The following is an 18,492-nucleotide window of genomic DNA, read 5'->3' as shown; positions in this document are numbered from 1 at the left end:
AGAAGTCAGTTCCAACCTGACTTCTTACTCTGTAGGAGGAGATGGGATGTGGGTGAGCCTCTCTTCTACCCAGGTGCCAGTGTCAGGGGACACTGGGCCTCCTGCAGCTGCAAGAAACGTCCACCAGGGGGTGCAGGGAGCCATCACACCTCACTGTCCCCAACCCGCACCTTTCCAGAAGGCTCCCTTCCTAGCCTCCCTGGCTCAGGTCTGAAGCCAGTTACTGCACTGACCAGGGGGTGATTAGAGAGAAGCACCGAGTCCCGGGAGACACTGGGTTCAGGGACAGGGCTTCACCCAGGCCTGGTCCCCTCCAGCTCTCCTTCCCCACTTGAGGAGCCCCAGACAGGCCTGGGTCAGCCGCCAGCCTGGGAAAACCCTTCTGAACCAGACTTTCCAGAATGAAAAAAAAAAAGAAAAAGAATCTCCAGCACCAGGCAGGGGTATCCGACAGCAATGGATTTATTAAGTATCCCCCCAAATATAAACACAAACCAGTAAAAAAACAAGAGGAACCATAAAACATCAGGCCTGGAGCCACAATTAAAGAGACAATGAGCAACAGGACATGGACGTGGCCTAAGTGGGAGGACAGCCCGGTGGACTCTGTGGGGTTGGCCATAAATACTGAAGGACAGCATCAGAGCCCTGGGGTGCTGCTGCCTGGGAGCAAAGCTGGGGCAGCACTGTGGCTCCAGGGCACTGGGCCAGACGCTGCTGCCCGGCCCTGGCGGCAGTGGCCCGGCACCAGCTGAGAGCGCCTCACTTGGGGCCCTGGGCCTCGGACTCGTCCTCCTCGTCCTCGTACATCTCGCCCTCCTCCTCGGCCGTGGCGTCCTGGTACTGCTGGTACTCGGACACCAGGTCGTTCATGTTGCTCTCGGCCTCGGTGAACTCCATCTCGTCCATGCCCTCGCCCGTGTACCAGTGCAGGAAGGCCTTGCGCCGGAACATGGCCGTGAACTGCTCCGAGATGCGCTTGAACAGCTCCTGGATGGCCGTGCTGTTGCCGATGAAGGTGGAGGACATCTTGAGCCCGCGCGGCGGGATGTCGCACACCGCCACCTTGACGTTGTTGGGGATCCACTCCACGAAGTAGCTGCTGTTCTTACTCTGGATGGCCAGCATCTGCTCGTCCACCTCCTTCATGGACATGCGCCCACGGAACACGGTGGCCACGGTGAGGTAGCGGCCGTGGCGCGGGTCGCAGGCGGCCATCATGTTCTTGGCGTCGAACATCTGCTGGGTGAGCTCGGGCACGGTCAGCGCGCGGTACTGCTGGCTGCCCCGGGCGGTCAGGGGCGCGAAGCCCGGCATGAAGAAGTGCAGGCGCGGGAAGGGCACCATGTTCACGGCCAGCTTGCGCAGGTCGGCGTTGAGCTGGCCCGGGAAGCGCAGCGAGGTGGTGACCCCGCTCATGGTGGCCGACACCAGGTGGTTGAGGTCCCCGTAGGTGGGTGTGGCCAGCTTGAGGGTGCGGAAGCAGATGTCGTAGAGCGCCTCGTTGTCGATGCAGTAGGTCTCGTCCGTGTTCTCCACCAGCTGGTGGATGGACAGCGTGGCGTTGTAGGGCTCCACCACCGTGTCCGACACCTTGGGCGAGGGCACCACGCTGAAGGTGTTCATGATGCGGTCGGGGTACTCCTCCCGCACCTTGCTGATGAGCAGCGTGCCCATGCCCGAGCCCGTGCCGCCGCCCAGCGAGTGGGTCAGCTGGAAGCCCTGCAGGCAGTCGCAGTTCTCGCACTCCTTGCGCACCACGTCCAGGACCGAGTCCACCAGCTCCGCGCCCTCCGTGTAGTGGCCCTTGGCCCAGTTGTTGCCGGCCCCACTCTGACCTGTGGGGTAAGAGGAGGAGGTGACAGGCAAGGGCCGAGGGTCTGCAGCCCAGACCAGCACCGGCCCAGGACTGCAGGGGGACTTCAGAGGAGGCGCCTTCTTTAAATATCTATTTATTTTTTATTATTTTTTTTAGGTGGACACAATATGTCTATTTTTTATTTTTACGTGGTGTTGAGGATCGACCCCAGCGCCCTGCGCATGCCAGGCGAGCGGCTACCGCTGGAGCCACATCCCCAGCCCTGCCTCTTTCTCTAAGTGCATACCTGCAGGGCACACCTTCTCCACCTGCGGGCCCTGGCCATGGCAACTGAGACTCTGGGGTCAGTCCAGTGCCTTGTTGTCTCACAAGGGCAACCTGGGTGTCCGGCTCACCTTCCCTCGCACCCCACAGTCCCTGGTGGCTCAGGAAGTGAAGCGAGACCTCTTCCTGCATCTGTGCGAGTACAGGAGTGTCGGCCTCTTGCCACATGCTCATAAACAGAGGCCCTAGAGGCCCTCAGCTTCTGTCCCACCAGTTCCATGTGATTCCAAAACTTACTTGTATTTTTACTCCTCACTCCTCTTCTTTATAACATTTATTTTTTACTTGTAGATGGACATAACACCTTTATTTTATTTTTATGTGGTGCTGAGGATTGAACCCAGGGCCTCATGCATGCCAGGCGAGCGCTCTTTCCTCTGAGCCACAGCACCAGCCCCCCTCGTTCTTGAAATGCAAGAGTGGTGTTTCCCACACAGAACCCTTTCTCTGGGCTCTAGCACCCAAGTATAAACTGGAAAGATTAGTTCCAACCTGTATGGTCCCAGCAAAAGACTTTATCCTGTTTCTGACTCACCCGCTCTGCAATGTGGGTTCACCTGCCCAGGCTGCTGGGCCCTAAGGGCAGATGTAGCAGGAGAAACTTACCAAAGATGAAGTTATCAGGCCTGAAGAGGTGCCCAAAGGCCCCAGACCGGACACTGTCCATGGTTCCAGGCTCCAGATCCACCAGAATGGCCCGAGGCACATACTTGTGAGCTGAGGGGAGAGGGGGGCTCAGTATGTGGTCTCAAGGGCTCCTCACTTCCTTCTAAACCTGCCGTGTATACAATGGCTGGTGCCTTGGATGGCAGTCAAGTTGGGCCTCCCTGTGGGCAGGTTGGTATTTCACCAGTTTGCTATGGAAGTCACTCGGCACTGGTCACCAACAGCCCCCAGCCAAGCCCTCCAGCGAGTGGGCTCGGCCCTCCCCCAGCCTGCTCCCCTGGACTGCTCCACCTGCCCTCTTTGCCATCAGAGGTCTGCACCTCACTCTGTGCTGGCTGTCGACTGACTTGTCATTTCATTCTGTGAGTATGAATGCCCAACCTCCAGGACACCTGTGAGCCTCTGGGCCAACCCGTGGAGGCAGAGGTGTCAGGACTCTGCCCACCCAGGCACCCGGTCCCCAAAGGCAGGTGCTCACAGGAGGCCTCGTTATAGTAGACGCTGATGCGTTCCAGTTGCAGGTCCGAGTCCCCCACATAGTTGCCACTGGGGTCGATGCCGTGCTCATCACTGATGACTTCCCAGAACTGCAAGGGAGGCACAGAGGAGTCAGCGAGCAGCCACATCCAAGGCTAGGACCCACCCGCCTGGGGCCTTAGGACTCGCAGCCTGAGTGGGAAACCTGTGCTCTCACCTGCCAGACAACCCACTGCCTGCCTGACCAGGCTGCCCAGGGGACCCAGGGGTAGACCAGGGCTCAGCCCACACACACCAGGTTCCCAGACCCAGCTTTGCACCCATGGGCAAGGAGATCACTCTTCCTTCTTTCCAGACAAGGGAAAGCAGGCCCAGATCTGTCACACCCTTTCGCCACTATGTGTGGCCCTTGGCATCAGAGTGAGCCGTGTCCAGTGCTGGGGCTCAGCCCTGTCTGTCATGGTTTGATTGTGAGGTGTCCCCTAAAAGCTCACGTGTGAGACAATGCAAGAAGGCTTAAAGGAAAAATAACTGGGTTATAGCCTTAACCCAATCAGCGAATCGATCCCCTGATAGGACTGACTGAGTGGTAACTGAAGGCCCGTAGGGTTAGCTGGAGGAGGTGGGTCACTGCGGGCATGCCTTTGGGGTATATATTTTGCACCTGGCTGTGGAATCTCTCTCTGGTTTCTGATCATCATGTGAGCTGTTTCCCTCTGCCATACCCTTTCACCATGATGTTCAACCTCACTTGAGCCCTGAGGAATGGAGCCAGCCTTCTATGCACTGAGACCTCTGAAACTGTGAGCCTCAAATAAACTTTTCCTCTTCTAATTGTTCAGGTCTTTTATTCACAGCAGCAAACACTGACCAAAACCCTGTCTTAGCCAGGTAGACCCACAGGGACCCTGGGAGCCAGTGTCAGCAAGCACCCCCAACTGAGCCTGCAGCTGGGGTCCCATGTGGGAACTGGGGTCCCATGTGGGGACAACTTCCCTCAGGCCTCCCTCACCTTGCCGTCCACGTGGAACCTGGCAATGCTGAGGCTCACGCCCTACCACCTGCTGCACCCACCTTGGGCGGGAACACACAGTGCTTCTCAAACTCTGGTCCCACACCTGCAGCGGAGCAGGGTAGGTAGCACAGGGCATGTGCAGTAGCATCGTGATGGAGGACTCACAGCCTGGCCCCACCTCTTCCCAGCTGTGTGACCTCAGGCAGGTCACCAGGATTCTCTGTGCCCTGGTGCAGTCTGTACAGTGAGCTTGATAACAAATCTGTAGGAATACAGTGAGCTAATCTATGCAAAGCAAATTAACAGTTCATGGCAGATGGTTAGTACCATGCAGAACTGTTAGCCCACATGCTGGCACACACCCTGGATGAGGGAGCATCAGAAGAAGCCTGCCCTCATCCCAGGGACACTTCCTTGGGGCACAGCATCTGCCTCCTAAGTCACATGTGTAAGACTCCAAGGAGGTAGGACTGTGAGGCCCCTCCCATCGCGCCTCTCTGCTCCCCGGGGTGCAGTGACTTCCAGATGAGTTACTGGTGGAAGCCTTGAGAACAAAGGGCCTCTACATAGGAGTCATGTGCTGGTGGAAGAGAACAGTTTGCATGTGCTTATCTATATTTGGATGTCCTGAGAGAGACACAGAGAGCGGTGCCTGGGGTCCTGGGCTGGGAGAGAGACTGCTTTTCACAGACTATTCTTCTTTGGTACTGTTGGAATTGTCACGTGAACACATTGGCTTTTAAAGTAAGATTAGTTAAAAATAAAATTTTTAAAAGTCCAGAGAGTATGAAGAAAGCATTGACTAATAAAAATCAGGAAAAATGTTTCCTGGCAGCTTATCCCAAGAGACTGTTTTCAGGGGTCACCTCTCAGCAAGGAGGAGACTGGATTTCTTTCCCTCTTGTGTACTTTTGTCTTTACTAAGTTTTATTGTTCTCTTAGCAATAAGTGTGTGTTGATTTTTAATCATAAAAATAAAAACACAGATGGGTTGGAGGCATTTACAGGTGTTCTTCTCTGACCCTGGAGGCTGTCTTGAAGAACTGTCCTGGTGGCTGACAGTCCAGAGCCAGGGCCTTGATCCATTAGTCTGGAGGCCCCAGCCTCTGGCTACAGGACCACCACTCACCAGTATCTGCAGACGTGAGAGGAGCTCAACACAGTGTGTGTGTGACCGTGCACGCAACGCAGTCAGTGTCCACGTGTCCAGTGAGAAGCAGCCCTCCCCAGAGAGGACACCAGCCTCAACCTGGACGGACACGATACCCACAGGCGACTGGCTCGGCCTGGACAAGAACGCCGGCCACCGATGGGGCTTCACTGGTCACAAGGTCTTCAGTGCTAAGATTTTAAGACCATATGTGCAGGTACCTTGAACAAAATGGATCAGAAGGACAGAAAGTCGTGTCTGGGCTTGGAGAGCAGGGCCAAGGAGGGGAAATGTCTCCTCATCTGCGGTGCTTTCTCCTTTTGGGCAGAGCCTCAACATGTTGCCCAGGCTGGCCTTGAACTCCTGGGTCAAAGTGATCTTTACTCCCCAGCTTTCCCAGCAGCTGGGACTACAGATCTAAGCCACCGGACTCTGCAGTGTTTCCACTTTTCACAGGAAGAATATATCAACCATTGCATTTTTTTGTTAATAAAAAATTGATGGGCACAGTGGCCTATACCTGTAATCCTAGAGACTTGGGAGGCTGAGGCAGGATGAGAGCAAGTCTGAGGTCAGCCTCGCAATTCATAAAATCGACTTGACTCAAAGTAAAAAAATCACAGAAAAAAGGGCTGGGATGCAGCTCAGTGGTACAGCTCCCCTGAGTTCACCACCCAGATTAAATAATCTAAAATAAAGTCTTATCAGTAAAGTCCATTATGTAACATGTTTAATAATCAGAGCAATATAACTTTGAAAATTAAGTAGCATCATCACAGAAAGGAAACTGACAGATGCAGCATGGATCCTGGGTTCTGGGCCCAGCCTCGCTTTGCGACCCCAGGTGGTTGGCCGCAGCCCGAACCTTCGAGGACCAGGGGGCGGGACCCCAGAGGGCAAGGGGGGGAAGCCCCCTCCCATTGGCTTACAGGGCAGGCCCCGCCCCGAAGCCCCGCCCAGCAGCGGATGGAGGGGCGTCGCCCAGGCCTCAGGCGTTCTGTGGGGCGCAGACAAAGAGGACTCCAGGCTGGGTCCAGCGCTGCCCTGCCCTAGAGGGGAGGAGAGTGGGGCTGGGGCCTGGACCCGGCACAGGGGACCAGGGGAGCCCTGTCTGCTGGTGGTTGCGGGGTGGGGGGCGGGGGGTAGGGTGAGTCCCCGCCCACGATGCCGTGACCAGGCCACTTCTGCAGGACCTGGATTTAAAATCCCTGCCCTGCCCTGCCCGGCCCAGCCCAGCCCGCGGCGTGATCCCAGACAAGCTTCCCGGGCTGCGGTGTTCTCGTCCTCGGGGCGGGTGATGCCCATCTCGCCACAGCCTTCAAGATGACAGAAACAAAGCCACTAGACGGTGCCGATTCCCACAGATTACTAAGGCTCTGCTGCTGCCATTCCCGAGTGTTCGCTCCTGGCCACGGACCCTATCCCTCCTCCGCCCACCCACCCAGCCAGGCACCTCCTGGAGTCCGCGCGGCCCTTTCTGTTGAGCCTGGCCCACCCGGGGACCCAGGAGGAGGAAAGCAGCCCCTGGCCCACCTGCAGCTAGTGGGCAGGTGTAAAGCTCCTGAGGCCCACTGCGGCCCATGGCAGGGCTCTATCTCCCGCTGTACCAGGGGCCAGCAACAATAGCCAAGAAATTTCCTGTGGTCTGGGGTAGATGCTGAGCAGATGAATCCTCCACACAGGGCCCTGCCCAGGAGTCTCCAGCTTAGGACCCCTGAGAGCAGGGTTGGGGGGCTGCAGAAGAGAAGTGCTAAGTTGCTTCACACTGATCACCACAAAGGGGAGATGGGAAGAACAAAGTATCCCCCTCCTCCGAAAATTTGCCTCTGTTTGCTTCCCGCCCCCCCCCCCCCTTTTAAGTACTGAGGAGTGAACCCAGGGCCTTCCATACACCAGGCAAGTGCTCTACCTCTGACCTACATCCCCAGCCCTTTTTATTTTATTGAGACAGAGTCTCACTAAATTGCTCAAACTGGTCTCAAAGGTGGGATCCTTCTGCCTCAACTGGGAATTATGGAATAGTTGGGGTTAGAGGCTGTGCTACCACACCCAGCCAGAAATATTTTTTTCTCATTGTTTTTGTTTTGGTACCAGAGATTGAACCCAGGGGCGCTTAATCACTGAGCCACAACCCCAGCTCTTTTTTAATGTTTTTATTCTGAGACAGGATCTTGCTAAATTGCTTAGGACCTCACTAAATTGCTGAGGCTGGCTTTGAGCTTGTGATCCTCCTGCCTCAGTCTTCTCAGCTGCTGCTGGGATCACAGGCATGCACCACCACGCCCAGCAGGGGAAATTGTTTTTAGACAAACATAAATTAATAAAAACAACTCAAAAGGAATAAAAATAGGAAGCAAACCTAATACCCATAGTCCAGTGTCTGAAGACACTGTCCAGCACTCTGTAGGCTGCATAGGAAGTGGGTGTGACTTGTGTGCCTGTGGGATTGAAGTGCTGGGCCAGGCCTAGCCACAGCAGCAGGGTCACCAGGCAGGCCTCAGGACTGCCATCCTCTCCACCCAGCACTGACCTCTGACCTCCCAGGAGCAGATGTCCGGAGCAGGCCTGGTCCCGGGACCACAGTAAGGAGTGCTCAGCCCCTCCCATCGAGTCAGGGCAGCTGTCACTGCTGCCCCAGGAGTCCTGATTAGATCTGGGAACCCTAGCCCTCAAGCCTCCCCTCCCCCAGTATCCCTCCTAGAGGGACACAGATGTCTCTTCTGGTGATTAGAGGATCTCCCCTACTGCCCCACCCCCTTCAGAGGCATCTCCACCCTAGAGCCAAACTTGCAATTTACATGTCAGCCACAGGGCTGCCCCAGCCCATTGTAATTAGCTTTTTGTTCCTGCCCGGTTACCATGGCAACAGCCTCCAGGGTAAGTTCTTATCCGACCCCTTCCCCTCCAGGAACTATCTCCCCCAAGGCCCTCTTGGGAACTAGCTCCACAGCAACCCTGAGCTGGGTCCCTGGCTTCGGTCCTGACAAAGCCACCTCCCTCCACACTGTTGTTCTAAGGGTAGACCCTTCCACCCACCCAGCCCAAGCCCCAGCTCTGCAAGGGACAGAGCTAAGGGGTCAGCCAGCTGCCTTCCACCTGCTGTGTGACCTTGGGCAGGGAACAGCCTTTCAGGACTTGGGGACAGGAACGGCTATCTCACAGTCCAGGTGGGGATGAGGACACCTGAAGTTCCCTGCAGAGGCGCACACCAAACCTTTCCTTGCCTCAGCCTCGACATTGAGGTGAACTAACAAGGAGGAATGCAGAGGGAGGCTACAGCCCCCGCACCTGCAGCTACCCTTTGTTCCAGCGTCCAAGCTGCAGGAGTAGACCCTGGGTGGGCGCGGTCCAGGGAGGTATCGGGCCTTTGTCCAGAAAGAGCAGGGTTGAAGGAAGAGTCCAGTTCTGGACCAAGGTCACCCTAGTCCAGGCCCAATTCCTCCAACAAAGGAATGGGGTGGGGCTAGGAAGCTAGGGTTTTCAGAACAGGGTTGGGGACAGGAGGGCGGCTCTGTCCCTGGGAGGACATCCTGTTCTTTCAGCGGAGGTTTGGGCAGAGGGAATCATAGCTTTGGGGGAGAGCCCCACCCAAAGCTGCTCACCCTATCCATCTCACTCAAGGCTAAGGCGCGGCCCCAAAGAGGGCCACGCCCAGACAGTCCCCCAGCAGGCCTGCTGAGGCCGCGCGGGGGAGCGAGAAGGTGTAGATGGAGCTGAGGTTTAGCAGCTGACCTGGGCTGCCCGCCAACAGGCCGAGGTCACCTGGGCAGGGGCAGAGGAAAGGCGCGGGTGGGAATCACAGGGCGAGGATTTCGACGCCCCTGCCGCCCGGCGGGGTACCGCGCTCTTCCCTTTGTTTCGGGCTGGGAGCGGCGGGAGCGGCGCGGGGTGCAGCCCGCAGGAGCGGCGCGGGGTGCACCACGCCTCTCTCCCCGGGGCCGCCGCGCGGTGGGGGTCCCCGGGATGAGCGCCGGGATGCGGGCGGGCGGGGGCGACGCGTGGCCTCACCTTGGCCCCGATCTGGTTGCCGCACTGGCCGGCCTGGATATGCACGATCTCCCTCATGCTGGCTGCGTCTGGCGGGCGGCGGCGAGCGCAAGCGGACAGTCGGGCGGGCGGCAGAGGGTCGGCGGCCCCCGCCACCAGCTCTTATAGCGCCGGCCCCGCCCCCGCCGGCCTGACATCAGCGGGCGCGGCCAATCCCAGGGCGCCGCCGCAGAATGCGGCACGGGCTCTGCAGCATCAGCACCGCACATCCCGGCTCCGCCCGCGCAATGCGGAGCCTACTCCCGCCGCCGGGACTAGGCCGGGCCCGGCGCCTCCGAAAGGAGGGGCTGGCTCCCAGAGGGTCCGGTTGTGCGAGTGGGGACTCCAGGGAGGACAATAGAGCTCCCCTGGGCCCTTGGACATCCCTCCCCGAGGCCGCTGCCCTGTTGGGTTCCACCACTGCTGCAGCCCCACCCTGAGGCTTTGTGAGTAGGGTCTTTCTTCTCATCCGCTTAGGAACAAACCCCCATCTTCCTGGATCCCTATCTTGTGGCAGACAAGGTATTCTGGTCTCTGCCAGGTTCGTAGGGGTGGGCGAGGCAGGAACCCACTAAGCAGGCCACCTGCAAGAAAGCGAGCTTCAGACAGGACCCAGAAACATCCGAGTTAGGAGACTAGGGGAACAGAAGGGCAGCAGGTGATGAATGCAACTCAGAGTCCCTGACCTGGCAGTGGAAGGTGCCACCTGCCCTTCCTCCCCGAGGTGGCCGTGAGGAGGCATTGCGCTCCTGGGCATTCCCAGCGCCTGGCATGCAGCCCTTGCTCCATGAATATCCGCCTCAGGAATCGTCCTAAAGGTACATAAGCCAGGCACTGGACCTACCAGGGCAAAAGACAGAGGACAGTAGTTTCTGATTCATTCCCTGATGTCACCTGTATCCTTGAACTCTTGGTATAAGTGAGGGTAAGGAGGGGACCTGGGGCCCTCTGGAACCACCTGCTTAAGGAGACTGTCAGAAGAGGAAGGAGAGGGTGGATCTGCCGTGCATCATTCATTCATACATGCTGCATTGGTTCAATATTCACCTAGGGTTAGATATTCCAATGACACCCTATAATGAGGTCCTCACGGAATTCTGATGACAGAAATCCCTTAAGAAGGGTCTCAGGCAGCACCCCAGTGTGTAGACCCTCAAGCATCATTCACTTCAAAGCCAGCAGCTGAGAACAAGCGGCAGGCGCCTGTGCCCTCCATTCGTGCAGGAGTGCTGTGGTTGTAGTTGCATCTCTCTCCTCTCCCTGGTTTGGCAAGCATAGAAATGGGTCTTTTGTTCTCAAGAGATGCCCCTCCCCCACAGTTTGTCCATGATGTGGCTTTCCGTGGTTGGTTTCCAGCTGTCCCCATTCAAGGAGTCCTGGGTGAGTATTTGGCTGTGCCTCCTTGTCTGAGCCAGGGAAGAAGCTTGGAACCATCCATAGGCCTGGACTCCCTCTCTGCCAGGATGGCATCAGACCAAGCCAGCTCCCCCTCTGTCCCCAGAGGGCTCTGGTGCCAGGCTGAAGGCTGACTCACTGTTCTGTCTCCCAGCGGAGACTGGCCTTGCCGGGAACCAGCAGTCTGGGCTGCAGCTGACAGCATGGTGGGGGCTGCTTACTGGACCTGTCTGGGAGAGGTTAACAGGACATGATAGCTCCCACCAAGCCTACCCCAGGGAGGAGGTCTGCTGATGTCCAGTGTCTGTGCAGGAAAATTAGGTGGGCTTAGTGAGAAGCCCAGGTTGCTTCAGAAGAGGGGCACAGGGGTCCACAACTCTCTAAAACCAAGCAGTATAGTTCACCCCAAGATGCCCACTGCCCTGGACTCGGTTTTGGACATCCTGAGTCCCCAGACAACCTCACCCCATCCTCAGAGGCCTTGTCTAAAAACTTCCCCAGGCTGGCAGAGCACTGACCCAGCTCCCAGGGGGACAGTGACTAGCAGAGAACAGACCCCAACCCCTGTTCCACCCCGGGCCACAGGCCCCTCTGGGCATCCCATAGTAGATGAGGATGGTCCCTTTCACTGTGTGCCATAGCTGTGGGGTTGTAGGGATGAGGCCAGGAAAGGGGCATGCCCTGGCCAGGGTCAAGCGTCTGCACCTCAGGGGCTGGGACTGGACGGTGCTGCTACTGCCAGTGTAGAGTTGGGCCAGAGGCATTCTGGGCAGTATGAGTCTTGTCACCATGGAGGTGACTGGGGAAGGGGCTGCTGAACATGTGTCCTTGGCTCTGTATTGCGGTTTGTAGCCACAGAGAGACAGATGGCCAAGAAGGAGCTGAGGCCTGAAGTCGATACACTCTTCCCGTGGACACTGGGTAGACAGTCATGATTTCTGGGATTCCTTTCTCCCCATCATAACTACTGTCCCTGCCTCCCCTCCACCCAGATTTCAAGCAGCTTCTGGAAGAGTCCAGGAGATGGTGGTGAGGCTGCACCTGTGCGCAGCACTATCACCAACTGTTTCCTGACCCTGCGCTCCCAGGCACTGGCCGCTGATGCAGACTGGCAGCCTCTCCTGCAGCCAGAGCGTGCCTTTGCTGGATCCGCATGCCTGGGGTGAGTTGGTGCGAGGATGCCCAACTCTCAGGTTTCCACTGAGCCTGCAAACTGGCTGGATGCTCAGCTCCACTCTGGTGGACACCCCTGTGCAATAGGCCCATTCTGCAAATCCAGTCCCCTAGCTCACTTCTGAAAGCAGCCTGCTGCACAGCTGTGGCTGGATCTTTCTGGTCACAAAGCCCTTTCTCCTGAGGCCCTGAACAGGAGCAGGGTCCCTTTTCCATGGCTCCTATTGATCTTCCCGTCCCAGCTGCTGAGGGCACAAGCCCCAAAGCTGGCAGCAAAAACCAAGTGATGGTGGGCATTGCCTAGTCACAGGCAGAAGCAGAACTCCCTAGGACAGAGAATGTCTCTTTAGGATCCTAGGATCTGCCCCTGCTGCCCAGTAACCAAGCCCCTCCCCTCCCCAACTTCCTCCATTTCCCACAACTTCTTTTGAGGGGTGGTTTCTGGGGGTCACACTTACCCCTCTCCCTGTCCCCGGTCTGTGCTTCCACACCTTTAGAGATCATCTAGTCTGTCCTTTGGCAAATGGGACCAAGAAGGGAGGGGCCTATCCGAGGCCACACAGGACTCGGGCCACTGGATACCTTTGTCTTACTCTGCCCAGCATCCCGGCCTTGATTCCAGCAGCCACCCTCCCTGCTCACCAGGAGCACAGCAGCACCTCCTTGAGTGTCAGGCGGAGCTCGCGGCTGCGGAAGGCATAGATGAGAGGGTCCACAATGGAGTTGCATATAATGAGGGCCAGGAACAGGTTGAAGTTCTTAAAGACACAGCTGCAGGCAGGGTGCTGGGGGCAGAGAACGATGAGGGTGAGATGCAGGAAAAAGGGGCCCCAGCACAGGAAGAAAACACCCAGGAGGGTAGTGAGGGTCACAGCGCCCTTCAGGCGGAAGCCCTGGTGCACTGGTCGCTGTATCTTGTGGAGCTGGGCGATGCCCTGGGCATGCTGGCACGCCCGGGCAAGCATGTGGATGTAGAGAGCTGCCATGAGTGCCAGCATAGCCAAAAAGAAGGTGACGAGACAAAGCAGGACAGCTGCGTGGTTGTAGTAGGTGATGAAGAGGGTGCTGGAGAGGATGCTGGCCGCCCAGATTGCCACGATGGCCCACCGCGCGCGGGGCAGCGTCACAATGCTGTGATAACGTAGTGCGTAGAAGATGGAGATGTAGCGGTCCACAGCAATGGCACCCAGAAAGCAGAGGCTGGACACCATGGAGCCACAGGTGAGCACGTCCATGACATTGTCCAGCTGCTGCACCACAGCGGCTGGCGTTGCCAGGGCGCCCACCTCCAGCAGCAGGAAGATGGCAGTCTCCAGCACATTGCTGGTGCTCACCAGCAGGTCAGACAGGGCCAGGCAGCAGATGAAGCAGTACATGGGAGAGTGCAGGTTGCGGTTCTTGGCGATGGCAACCACCACCAGCATGTTCTCCACCAAGCTCACCAGCCCCAGGCCAAGGAAGAGCCCGTCAGGAATGGACACCAGCAGGCACTGGGGGCCCGTCTGGTTGGTGGCCAGCCTGAGCTGAGGGGTGGCCGTAGGGGTGGAGTTGAGAGAGCCCAGGAGCCTCCTCTGTACAGGCATAGTCCTGTCCTCAGAGCAGGAGGGGTGGATGGAGGGTCCCAGCCTCCAGCTGTGTCAGACTCCAGGCACCAGCTCAGCTCATGGTGTGCCGGGTGTCACTCACACCTGTCCTGTTCCATCCCGCTCTCACACTCGCACTCACCCTCTCCCTGGCTGGACAAAGATTGGCCTAGGCATGGCCCCAGTAGAGTCCAGAGACTTCCTGGCTGGGACCCTGAGTTCTGCGGTGTGGACCTTCTGCTCACGGAATCTCAGTTCACAGTGCCAACGAAGCTGGTCATCCACTGCACTGCCAACCTCTTCTCTGGAGGCTGCTCTGGTGGGGACCTCATCTGCTCCGGGAGCCTCTAGGTCACCTGCCTCTGATAACTCTGCCTGGCCTCCTGCCTCCCTGGGCCAGGGGTAGGCTGAGGTCCCAGGAAGAATGGAGCCTTTCTTTAAAGTTGTCCGCGGAGCCCCTCCTCCAGAGGGTGGCACATGATGGGCGTGCGACTGAGCTGCGTGAGCACCCCGGGACCGGCTGCCAGGGGTGTGAGCGGCACCCAGCAGGCGCCAGAGCCCAAGGACCCCTGGGCACAGCGCGGGGTCAAAGCCATGCTGACCTTCCCCGTGCTCCTGCCCCTGCGTCATCAGTCCTGCCTCTGAGGACCTGCCCCTGCGCCCCCTTCTGAGAAACTTCTAATTCTCCTGCAGCCTCATCGCGGCTTCCCTGCATTCCCAGTGCTACTGGGCTCTGCTTCATGGTGGGAGCAGCTGCCAGCCCACCCTGCCAGGCAGGAGGCACGTCGCCTCTGGGGCATTTTTAAATTTTTTATACTTTTATTTTATGTATTTATTTTTATGTGGTGCTGAGGGTGGAACCCAGCGCCCCGCATGTGCTGACAGAGTGCTCTACCGCTGAGCCCCAGCCCAGCCCCTTTGTTGTTATTTTGTAGGCAGGGGCGCCCTGAATTGTCCACCACTGTGCTGGCTTTATAAATTTCTTCCTTTTTAAATTTTTTAAAAAAATTTCCGTTGTAGATAGACAATACCTTTTTATTTATTTATGTGGTGCTGAGGGTGGAACCCAGGGTCTCACACATGCTGTGCAGCCACTCTACCACGGAGCCACCACCCCAGCCCCATCTTTCTTTCTTTTTAAATTTTTGCTGAGAGTGGAGCCCAAGGCTAGTGCTCTACCAGAGCCACACCTGCCATCCTGAGAACTTGTAAAATGATTAAAATCTCAAGAAACAGTTGGCAAGGCAGGAGCCACAGCCTCAGCAGAGGCTCAGCGCTGGACATACCCCACAGGAGCACCTTGCCATGCCAGAGCGGCCACAGCCCCCAACTGTAGCACTGCTGGGGCTGTGGGGGAGGCCGTTTTCCTGGCGGCTGGCCAGATGCATCCTGCTGAGGTCTACCAGCACCCTGTCACCATGCAGATTTGCTCACTCACTGGGGCACCAGCTGCAGCTGCCTACCCCTCCCTGGTGGCACCCCCATTTCTGCTGTGGGCATACAGGACCTGGAGCTGGGGACCACATCAGGGCACTCTTGTCTCTGGCCTTAGTGGGCCACAGCCAGGGATGGCACCTTGAGAACCATTTACAGCCCTTGCCTGGGTGGGGAAGGCAGTCCTGCTCCCATTTGGGTATCTGCTAGGCTCTCTCCAGGGTGCCCCAGCACTTTCTCCGGCAAGATGTGTTTGTGTCTTGCATTACTGGAGACTGTACCCAGGGTCTCGCACATGCTAGGTAAGCCCTCTACCAATAAGCCGTATCCCCAGCCCATTTTTTAAAAAAAAATTATTTAGATTCTATTTTGTGGTACTAGGGATTGAATCCAGGAGTGCTCTGACACTGAACTATATCCCTAGACCTTTTTTTTATTTATTGGCAGTACTAGGAAATGAACCCAGAGGCCCTCTGCCACTGGACCATACCCCCAGCCCTTTTAATTTTATTTTGAAGCAGGGTCTTGGCTGGCCTTGAAGCTGTGATCCTCCTGCCTTGGCCTCACAGCCTCACGGCCTCACTGAGGTGATGGGTGTGACCACTGCACCTAGCAACCCTGAGGTGCTTTGAAAGCATTTGTTTCTGCAGTACGTGTGTGAGAATCCATTCTCTCACTCCTTCATCTATCCCACTGCCAGACAGCCTCGGGCCACACCATGCCCTACACCGGTGTGTGAAAGCACAGGACAGGCCCACTGACACTGGTGGACACTCCTTACACCCCACCCTGCCACCCACCGACTCCTCGTGTTCACTGTGGAGCACTTAAGTACAACACAGATGGAAACCCACAGATGACAGACATCAGAATGACGGCTTCCCCAGCCTGAAGACAGCCAGGAAGCAGCACCCAGACCCACAGATTGAAGAGTGGCCCGCGCCAGAACAGCCTCAGGTCCCTTCCTGCCTGCTCTTGCAAGCCACTGTCCTGACCTCAACACCACAGGTGGATTCTGCCTTTCTTGGAATGTCATATAAATGGAACCTTCTGGTTGGTATTTTGACTCACACTGAGATTCATCCTTTTTATTGCAGGTAATTAAAATCCTCCCACTCAGACCGTGTGGTGTCCATCATGTAAGCAGATCATGCTTGGCATTTGGACAGCTTCCAGCTACTCGGGACGGCCCAAGGTGGCGTTGGAGGCTTGGCGCACGTCCCCTGGGGAACAAGGGGCAATGTTGGTGCCACAAGGTGTCCATCCTTAGTGGATCTGGCCATTTTCCATGTTGGTGGACTGCTTCTTTCTGGCAGCTCACCAGTCCCACAAGCCTTCACGGAGAGCCTGCACGGAGGACAGGGCCCACATACTGCCACACCCTGAGGTCAGCTCTTTGCCTCCATGACCTCTGCCCCTCATTCAGAATGGCCCAGGGGAGCGGGTCCCAGCAGGAGGGCTGTGCTGCAGCACTGGCCCAAAGCCACGTGCAGCCCAGGCAGCAGCAGCTGCAGACCACTGTGCACCTCGGGGCAGGGCAGGCAGCCCGCCCCCGCCCCCTGCTTCAGGGCCCCTTAACAGGGATGTGGATTTCCACTTCCATGAACAAGGCCTTTGAGAGGGATGAGTTTCTCCCCATCCCTCCTCTGCCAAGCCTGAGACTTCAAAGGCATGAGACTGGGGTAGCCTTTGGCAGAGGTGACCACATCCTTCCTCTCACGAGACCCAGCTGGCGGGCATAAGAAACAAGACAACCCCTGCCTCAGGACTCCCTGTCTTGGACCTCACTGGACACTCCTGCTGCAGGTTTCGTGGGAAGGAGCCTAGTACAGCTGAGCTGGAGACAGTCACCTTTTGGCTTGTGACAGCAGGGAAAGTGGAGAGCGCAGCCTCGGGCTGTCTGTGCCCAGATGAGGCCAGATGGTGCTAAGGCTGAGTGTACCCTGACCTGGATGTCCTGGCGCCCAGTACAGCTCCCAGTCTTGCCCCAGATGGACATACTTGGCCCTCACGGAGTATCCTGGTGCCCACAGGATGGCAGTGCACAGCAGGCCTGCCCCACACGGGGATAGTGGGGCCACTACCTGACCCTCATGCCCAAGCACAGCTTCTCAGGAAGGGCATTGTTGCTCCTGGGTGCCCACCTTGTCTAGCTCGGTGAGAAAGGCCACAGCTGGTCAGCCACCCTGCCCATCACACAGGGCCTCCTGCTGAGGCCGAGTGGTCCAAAGAGGAGCCAGGCCTGCTTGGCAGCTGGGCCTTCGTGGCTGTTCAGAGATGTGAGCAACTCTAGAAGAGTGCTCAGCTGTAGCACTGCTTAAGCCCAAGTGGCACCATGAGGTGCTGTGGCTCAGGGCCTCAGGAAGCAGGCCTGCAGCTGAGCCGTTCCCTCGAGCCCAGGGCCCTTCTTTCTGCTTCACTAATGCTAGAGTGCTGGCCGTCCATTTCAGAGTTCACTGGCTCCTGGATGCAGGATCACTGCTGTGGCTCCAGATATCAGATATCTGGACTTAAGGCAGGAAGAGAAAGGGTACCCTGCTTGCCTGTCATTTTCAGAGAACAAACCCTTTCTCAGTAGATTCCCCTCACAGACCACCCCAGCTGTAGAAGCTCGGGTGCTGCCCAAACCTGGAGATGGGTGCAATCCCCTACCAAACCCGGTTAGGCCAACATTAAAATTTGGGATTGCGCCTCTTCCTGGCCCCTCTTGGGGCAGAAGATCAGCACTGTAAAGGGGGCCCGGGAGAGAACTGGCACAGCTCACAACCCCTCAGTTTCCTGACCCTTCCAGCACTAGACAGGATATTCTTTTGTTGGTTACTAGGGACTGAAAAGCATGCTATCCCTGAGCTACATCCCTAGCCCTAACCTCAGCCTCCTGAGTTCCTGGGGTTACAGGAATACAGGTGTGGCCAACATGCCTGGCTTGGGTCACATGGTCTGTCCCTCCAGTGGTTAGGCACAATGGCGCTGAGGCTCTGGTGTGCACTGGCTGTGTGGCCAGCTGAGAGCCAACCTGGGGGTCTTATTTGAGCTCCCAGTTATCCCCAGAACAAATGCCCATCAACCTGTCATATACTCCCCAATCTGCCCTCAACAGCTTTCTTCCTAAACTTGCTTTTGGGCTTCTCCCTCACCTCTGGACACTGCCCCTGAAGCTTTCCAGCTTCCTTCCTTCTCTCCCCGTCTCCTCCCCTTCCTTCCCTCCTGTGCTGGGGATGGGGCCCGGAGCCTTGTACGTGCCAGCCCAGTGCTCTATCCCTCAGCTGCGTCTCAGCCCTCCAGTTTCCTAACACAGTACCGGGCTGGGGCTGTAGCTCCAAGGTAGAATGTGTGCTCAGAAAGTTCAAAACTCGCAAGTTTGGTGCAGTGTCCAACTGAGGGACCCCCCCCAACATTATCCCCAACTGCTCGAAAAGAACTGGGCTGT

At 57.2% G+C, this 18,492-nt stretch overlaps 2 protein-coding genes across 3 annotated transcripts; both read right to left on the bottom strand.

The window, feature by feature from the left end:
* Window positions 1–444: 444 nt before the first annotated feature.
* On the bottom strand, window positions 445–9,556 carry Tubb3 (tubulin beta 3 class III). The gene is made up of 4 exons (XM_076837924.2): window positions 9,460–9,556; window positions 3,288–3,396; window positions 2,750–2,860; window positions 445–1,838 (listed from the first exon to the last, which is right to left on the bottom strand). The coding sequence occupies exons 1-4, from the start codon at window positions 9,514–9,516 to the stop codon at window positions 763–765; spliced, it is 1,353 nt and encodes a 450-aa protein (XP_076694039.1). The 5' UTR covers window positions 9,517–9,556; the 3' UTR covers window positions 445–762.
* A 1,189-nt stretch (window positions 9,557–10,745) lies between these two features.
* On the bottom strand, window positions 10,746–13,628 carry Mc1r (melanocortin 1 receptor). 2 transcript variants are annotated; one of them, XM_076837925.2, is made up of 2 exons: window positions 12,688–13,628; window positions 10,746–11,098 (listed from the first exon to the last, which is right to left on the bottom strand). In XM_076837925.2, exons 1-2 carry the CDS (start codon window positions 13,626–13,628, stop codon window positions 11,008–11,010), a joined length of 1,032 nt encoding a protein of 343 aa, XP_076694040.1. In that variant the 3' UTR covers window positions 10,746–11,007. The 2 variants fall into 2 exon arrangements, with proteins under 2 accessions (XP_076694040.1, XP_076694041.1); XM_076837926.2 differs by having other exon boundaries at window positions 11,020–11,102.
* Between the last annotated feature and the right edge of the window lie 4,864 nt (window positions 13,629–18,492).

The sequence above is a fragment of the Callospermophilus lateralis genome, chromosome 18 (assembly GCF_048772815.1).
Source record: "Callospermophilus lateralis isolate mCalLat2 chromosome 18, mCalLat2.hap1, whole genome shotgun sequence".
NCBI classification, from domain to species: Eukaryota; Metazoa; Chordata; class Mammalia; order Rodentia; family Sciuridae; genus Callospermophilus; species Callospermophilus lateralis.
This window is presented reverse-complemented; position numbering and strand designations above follow the sequence as displayed.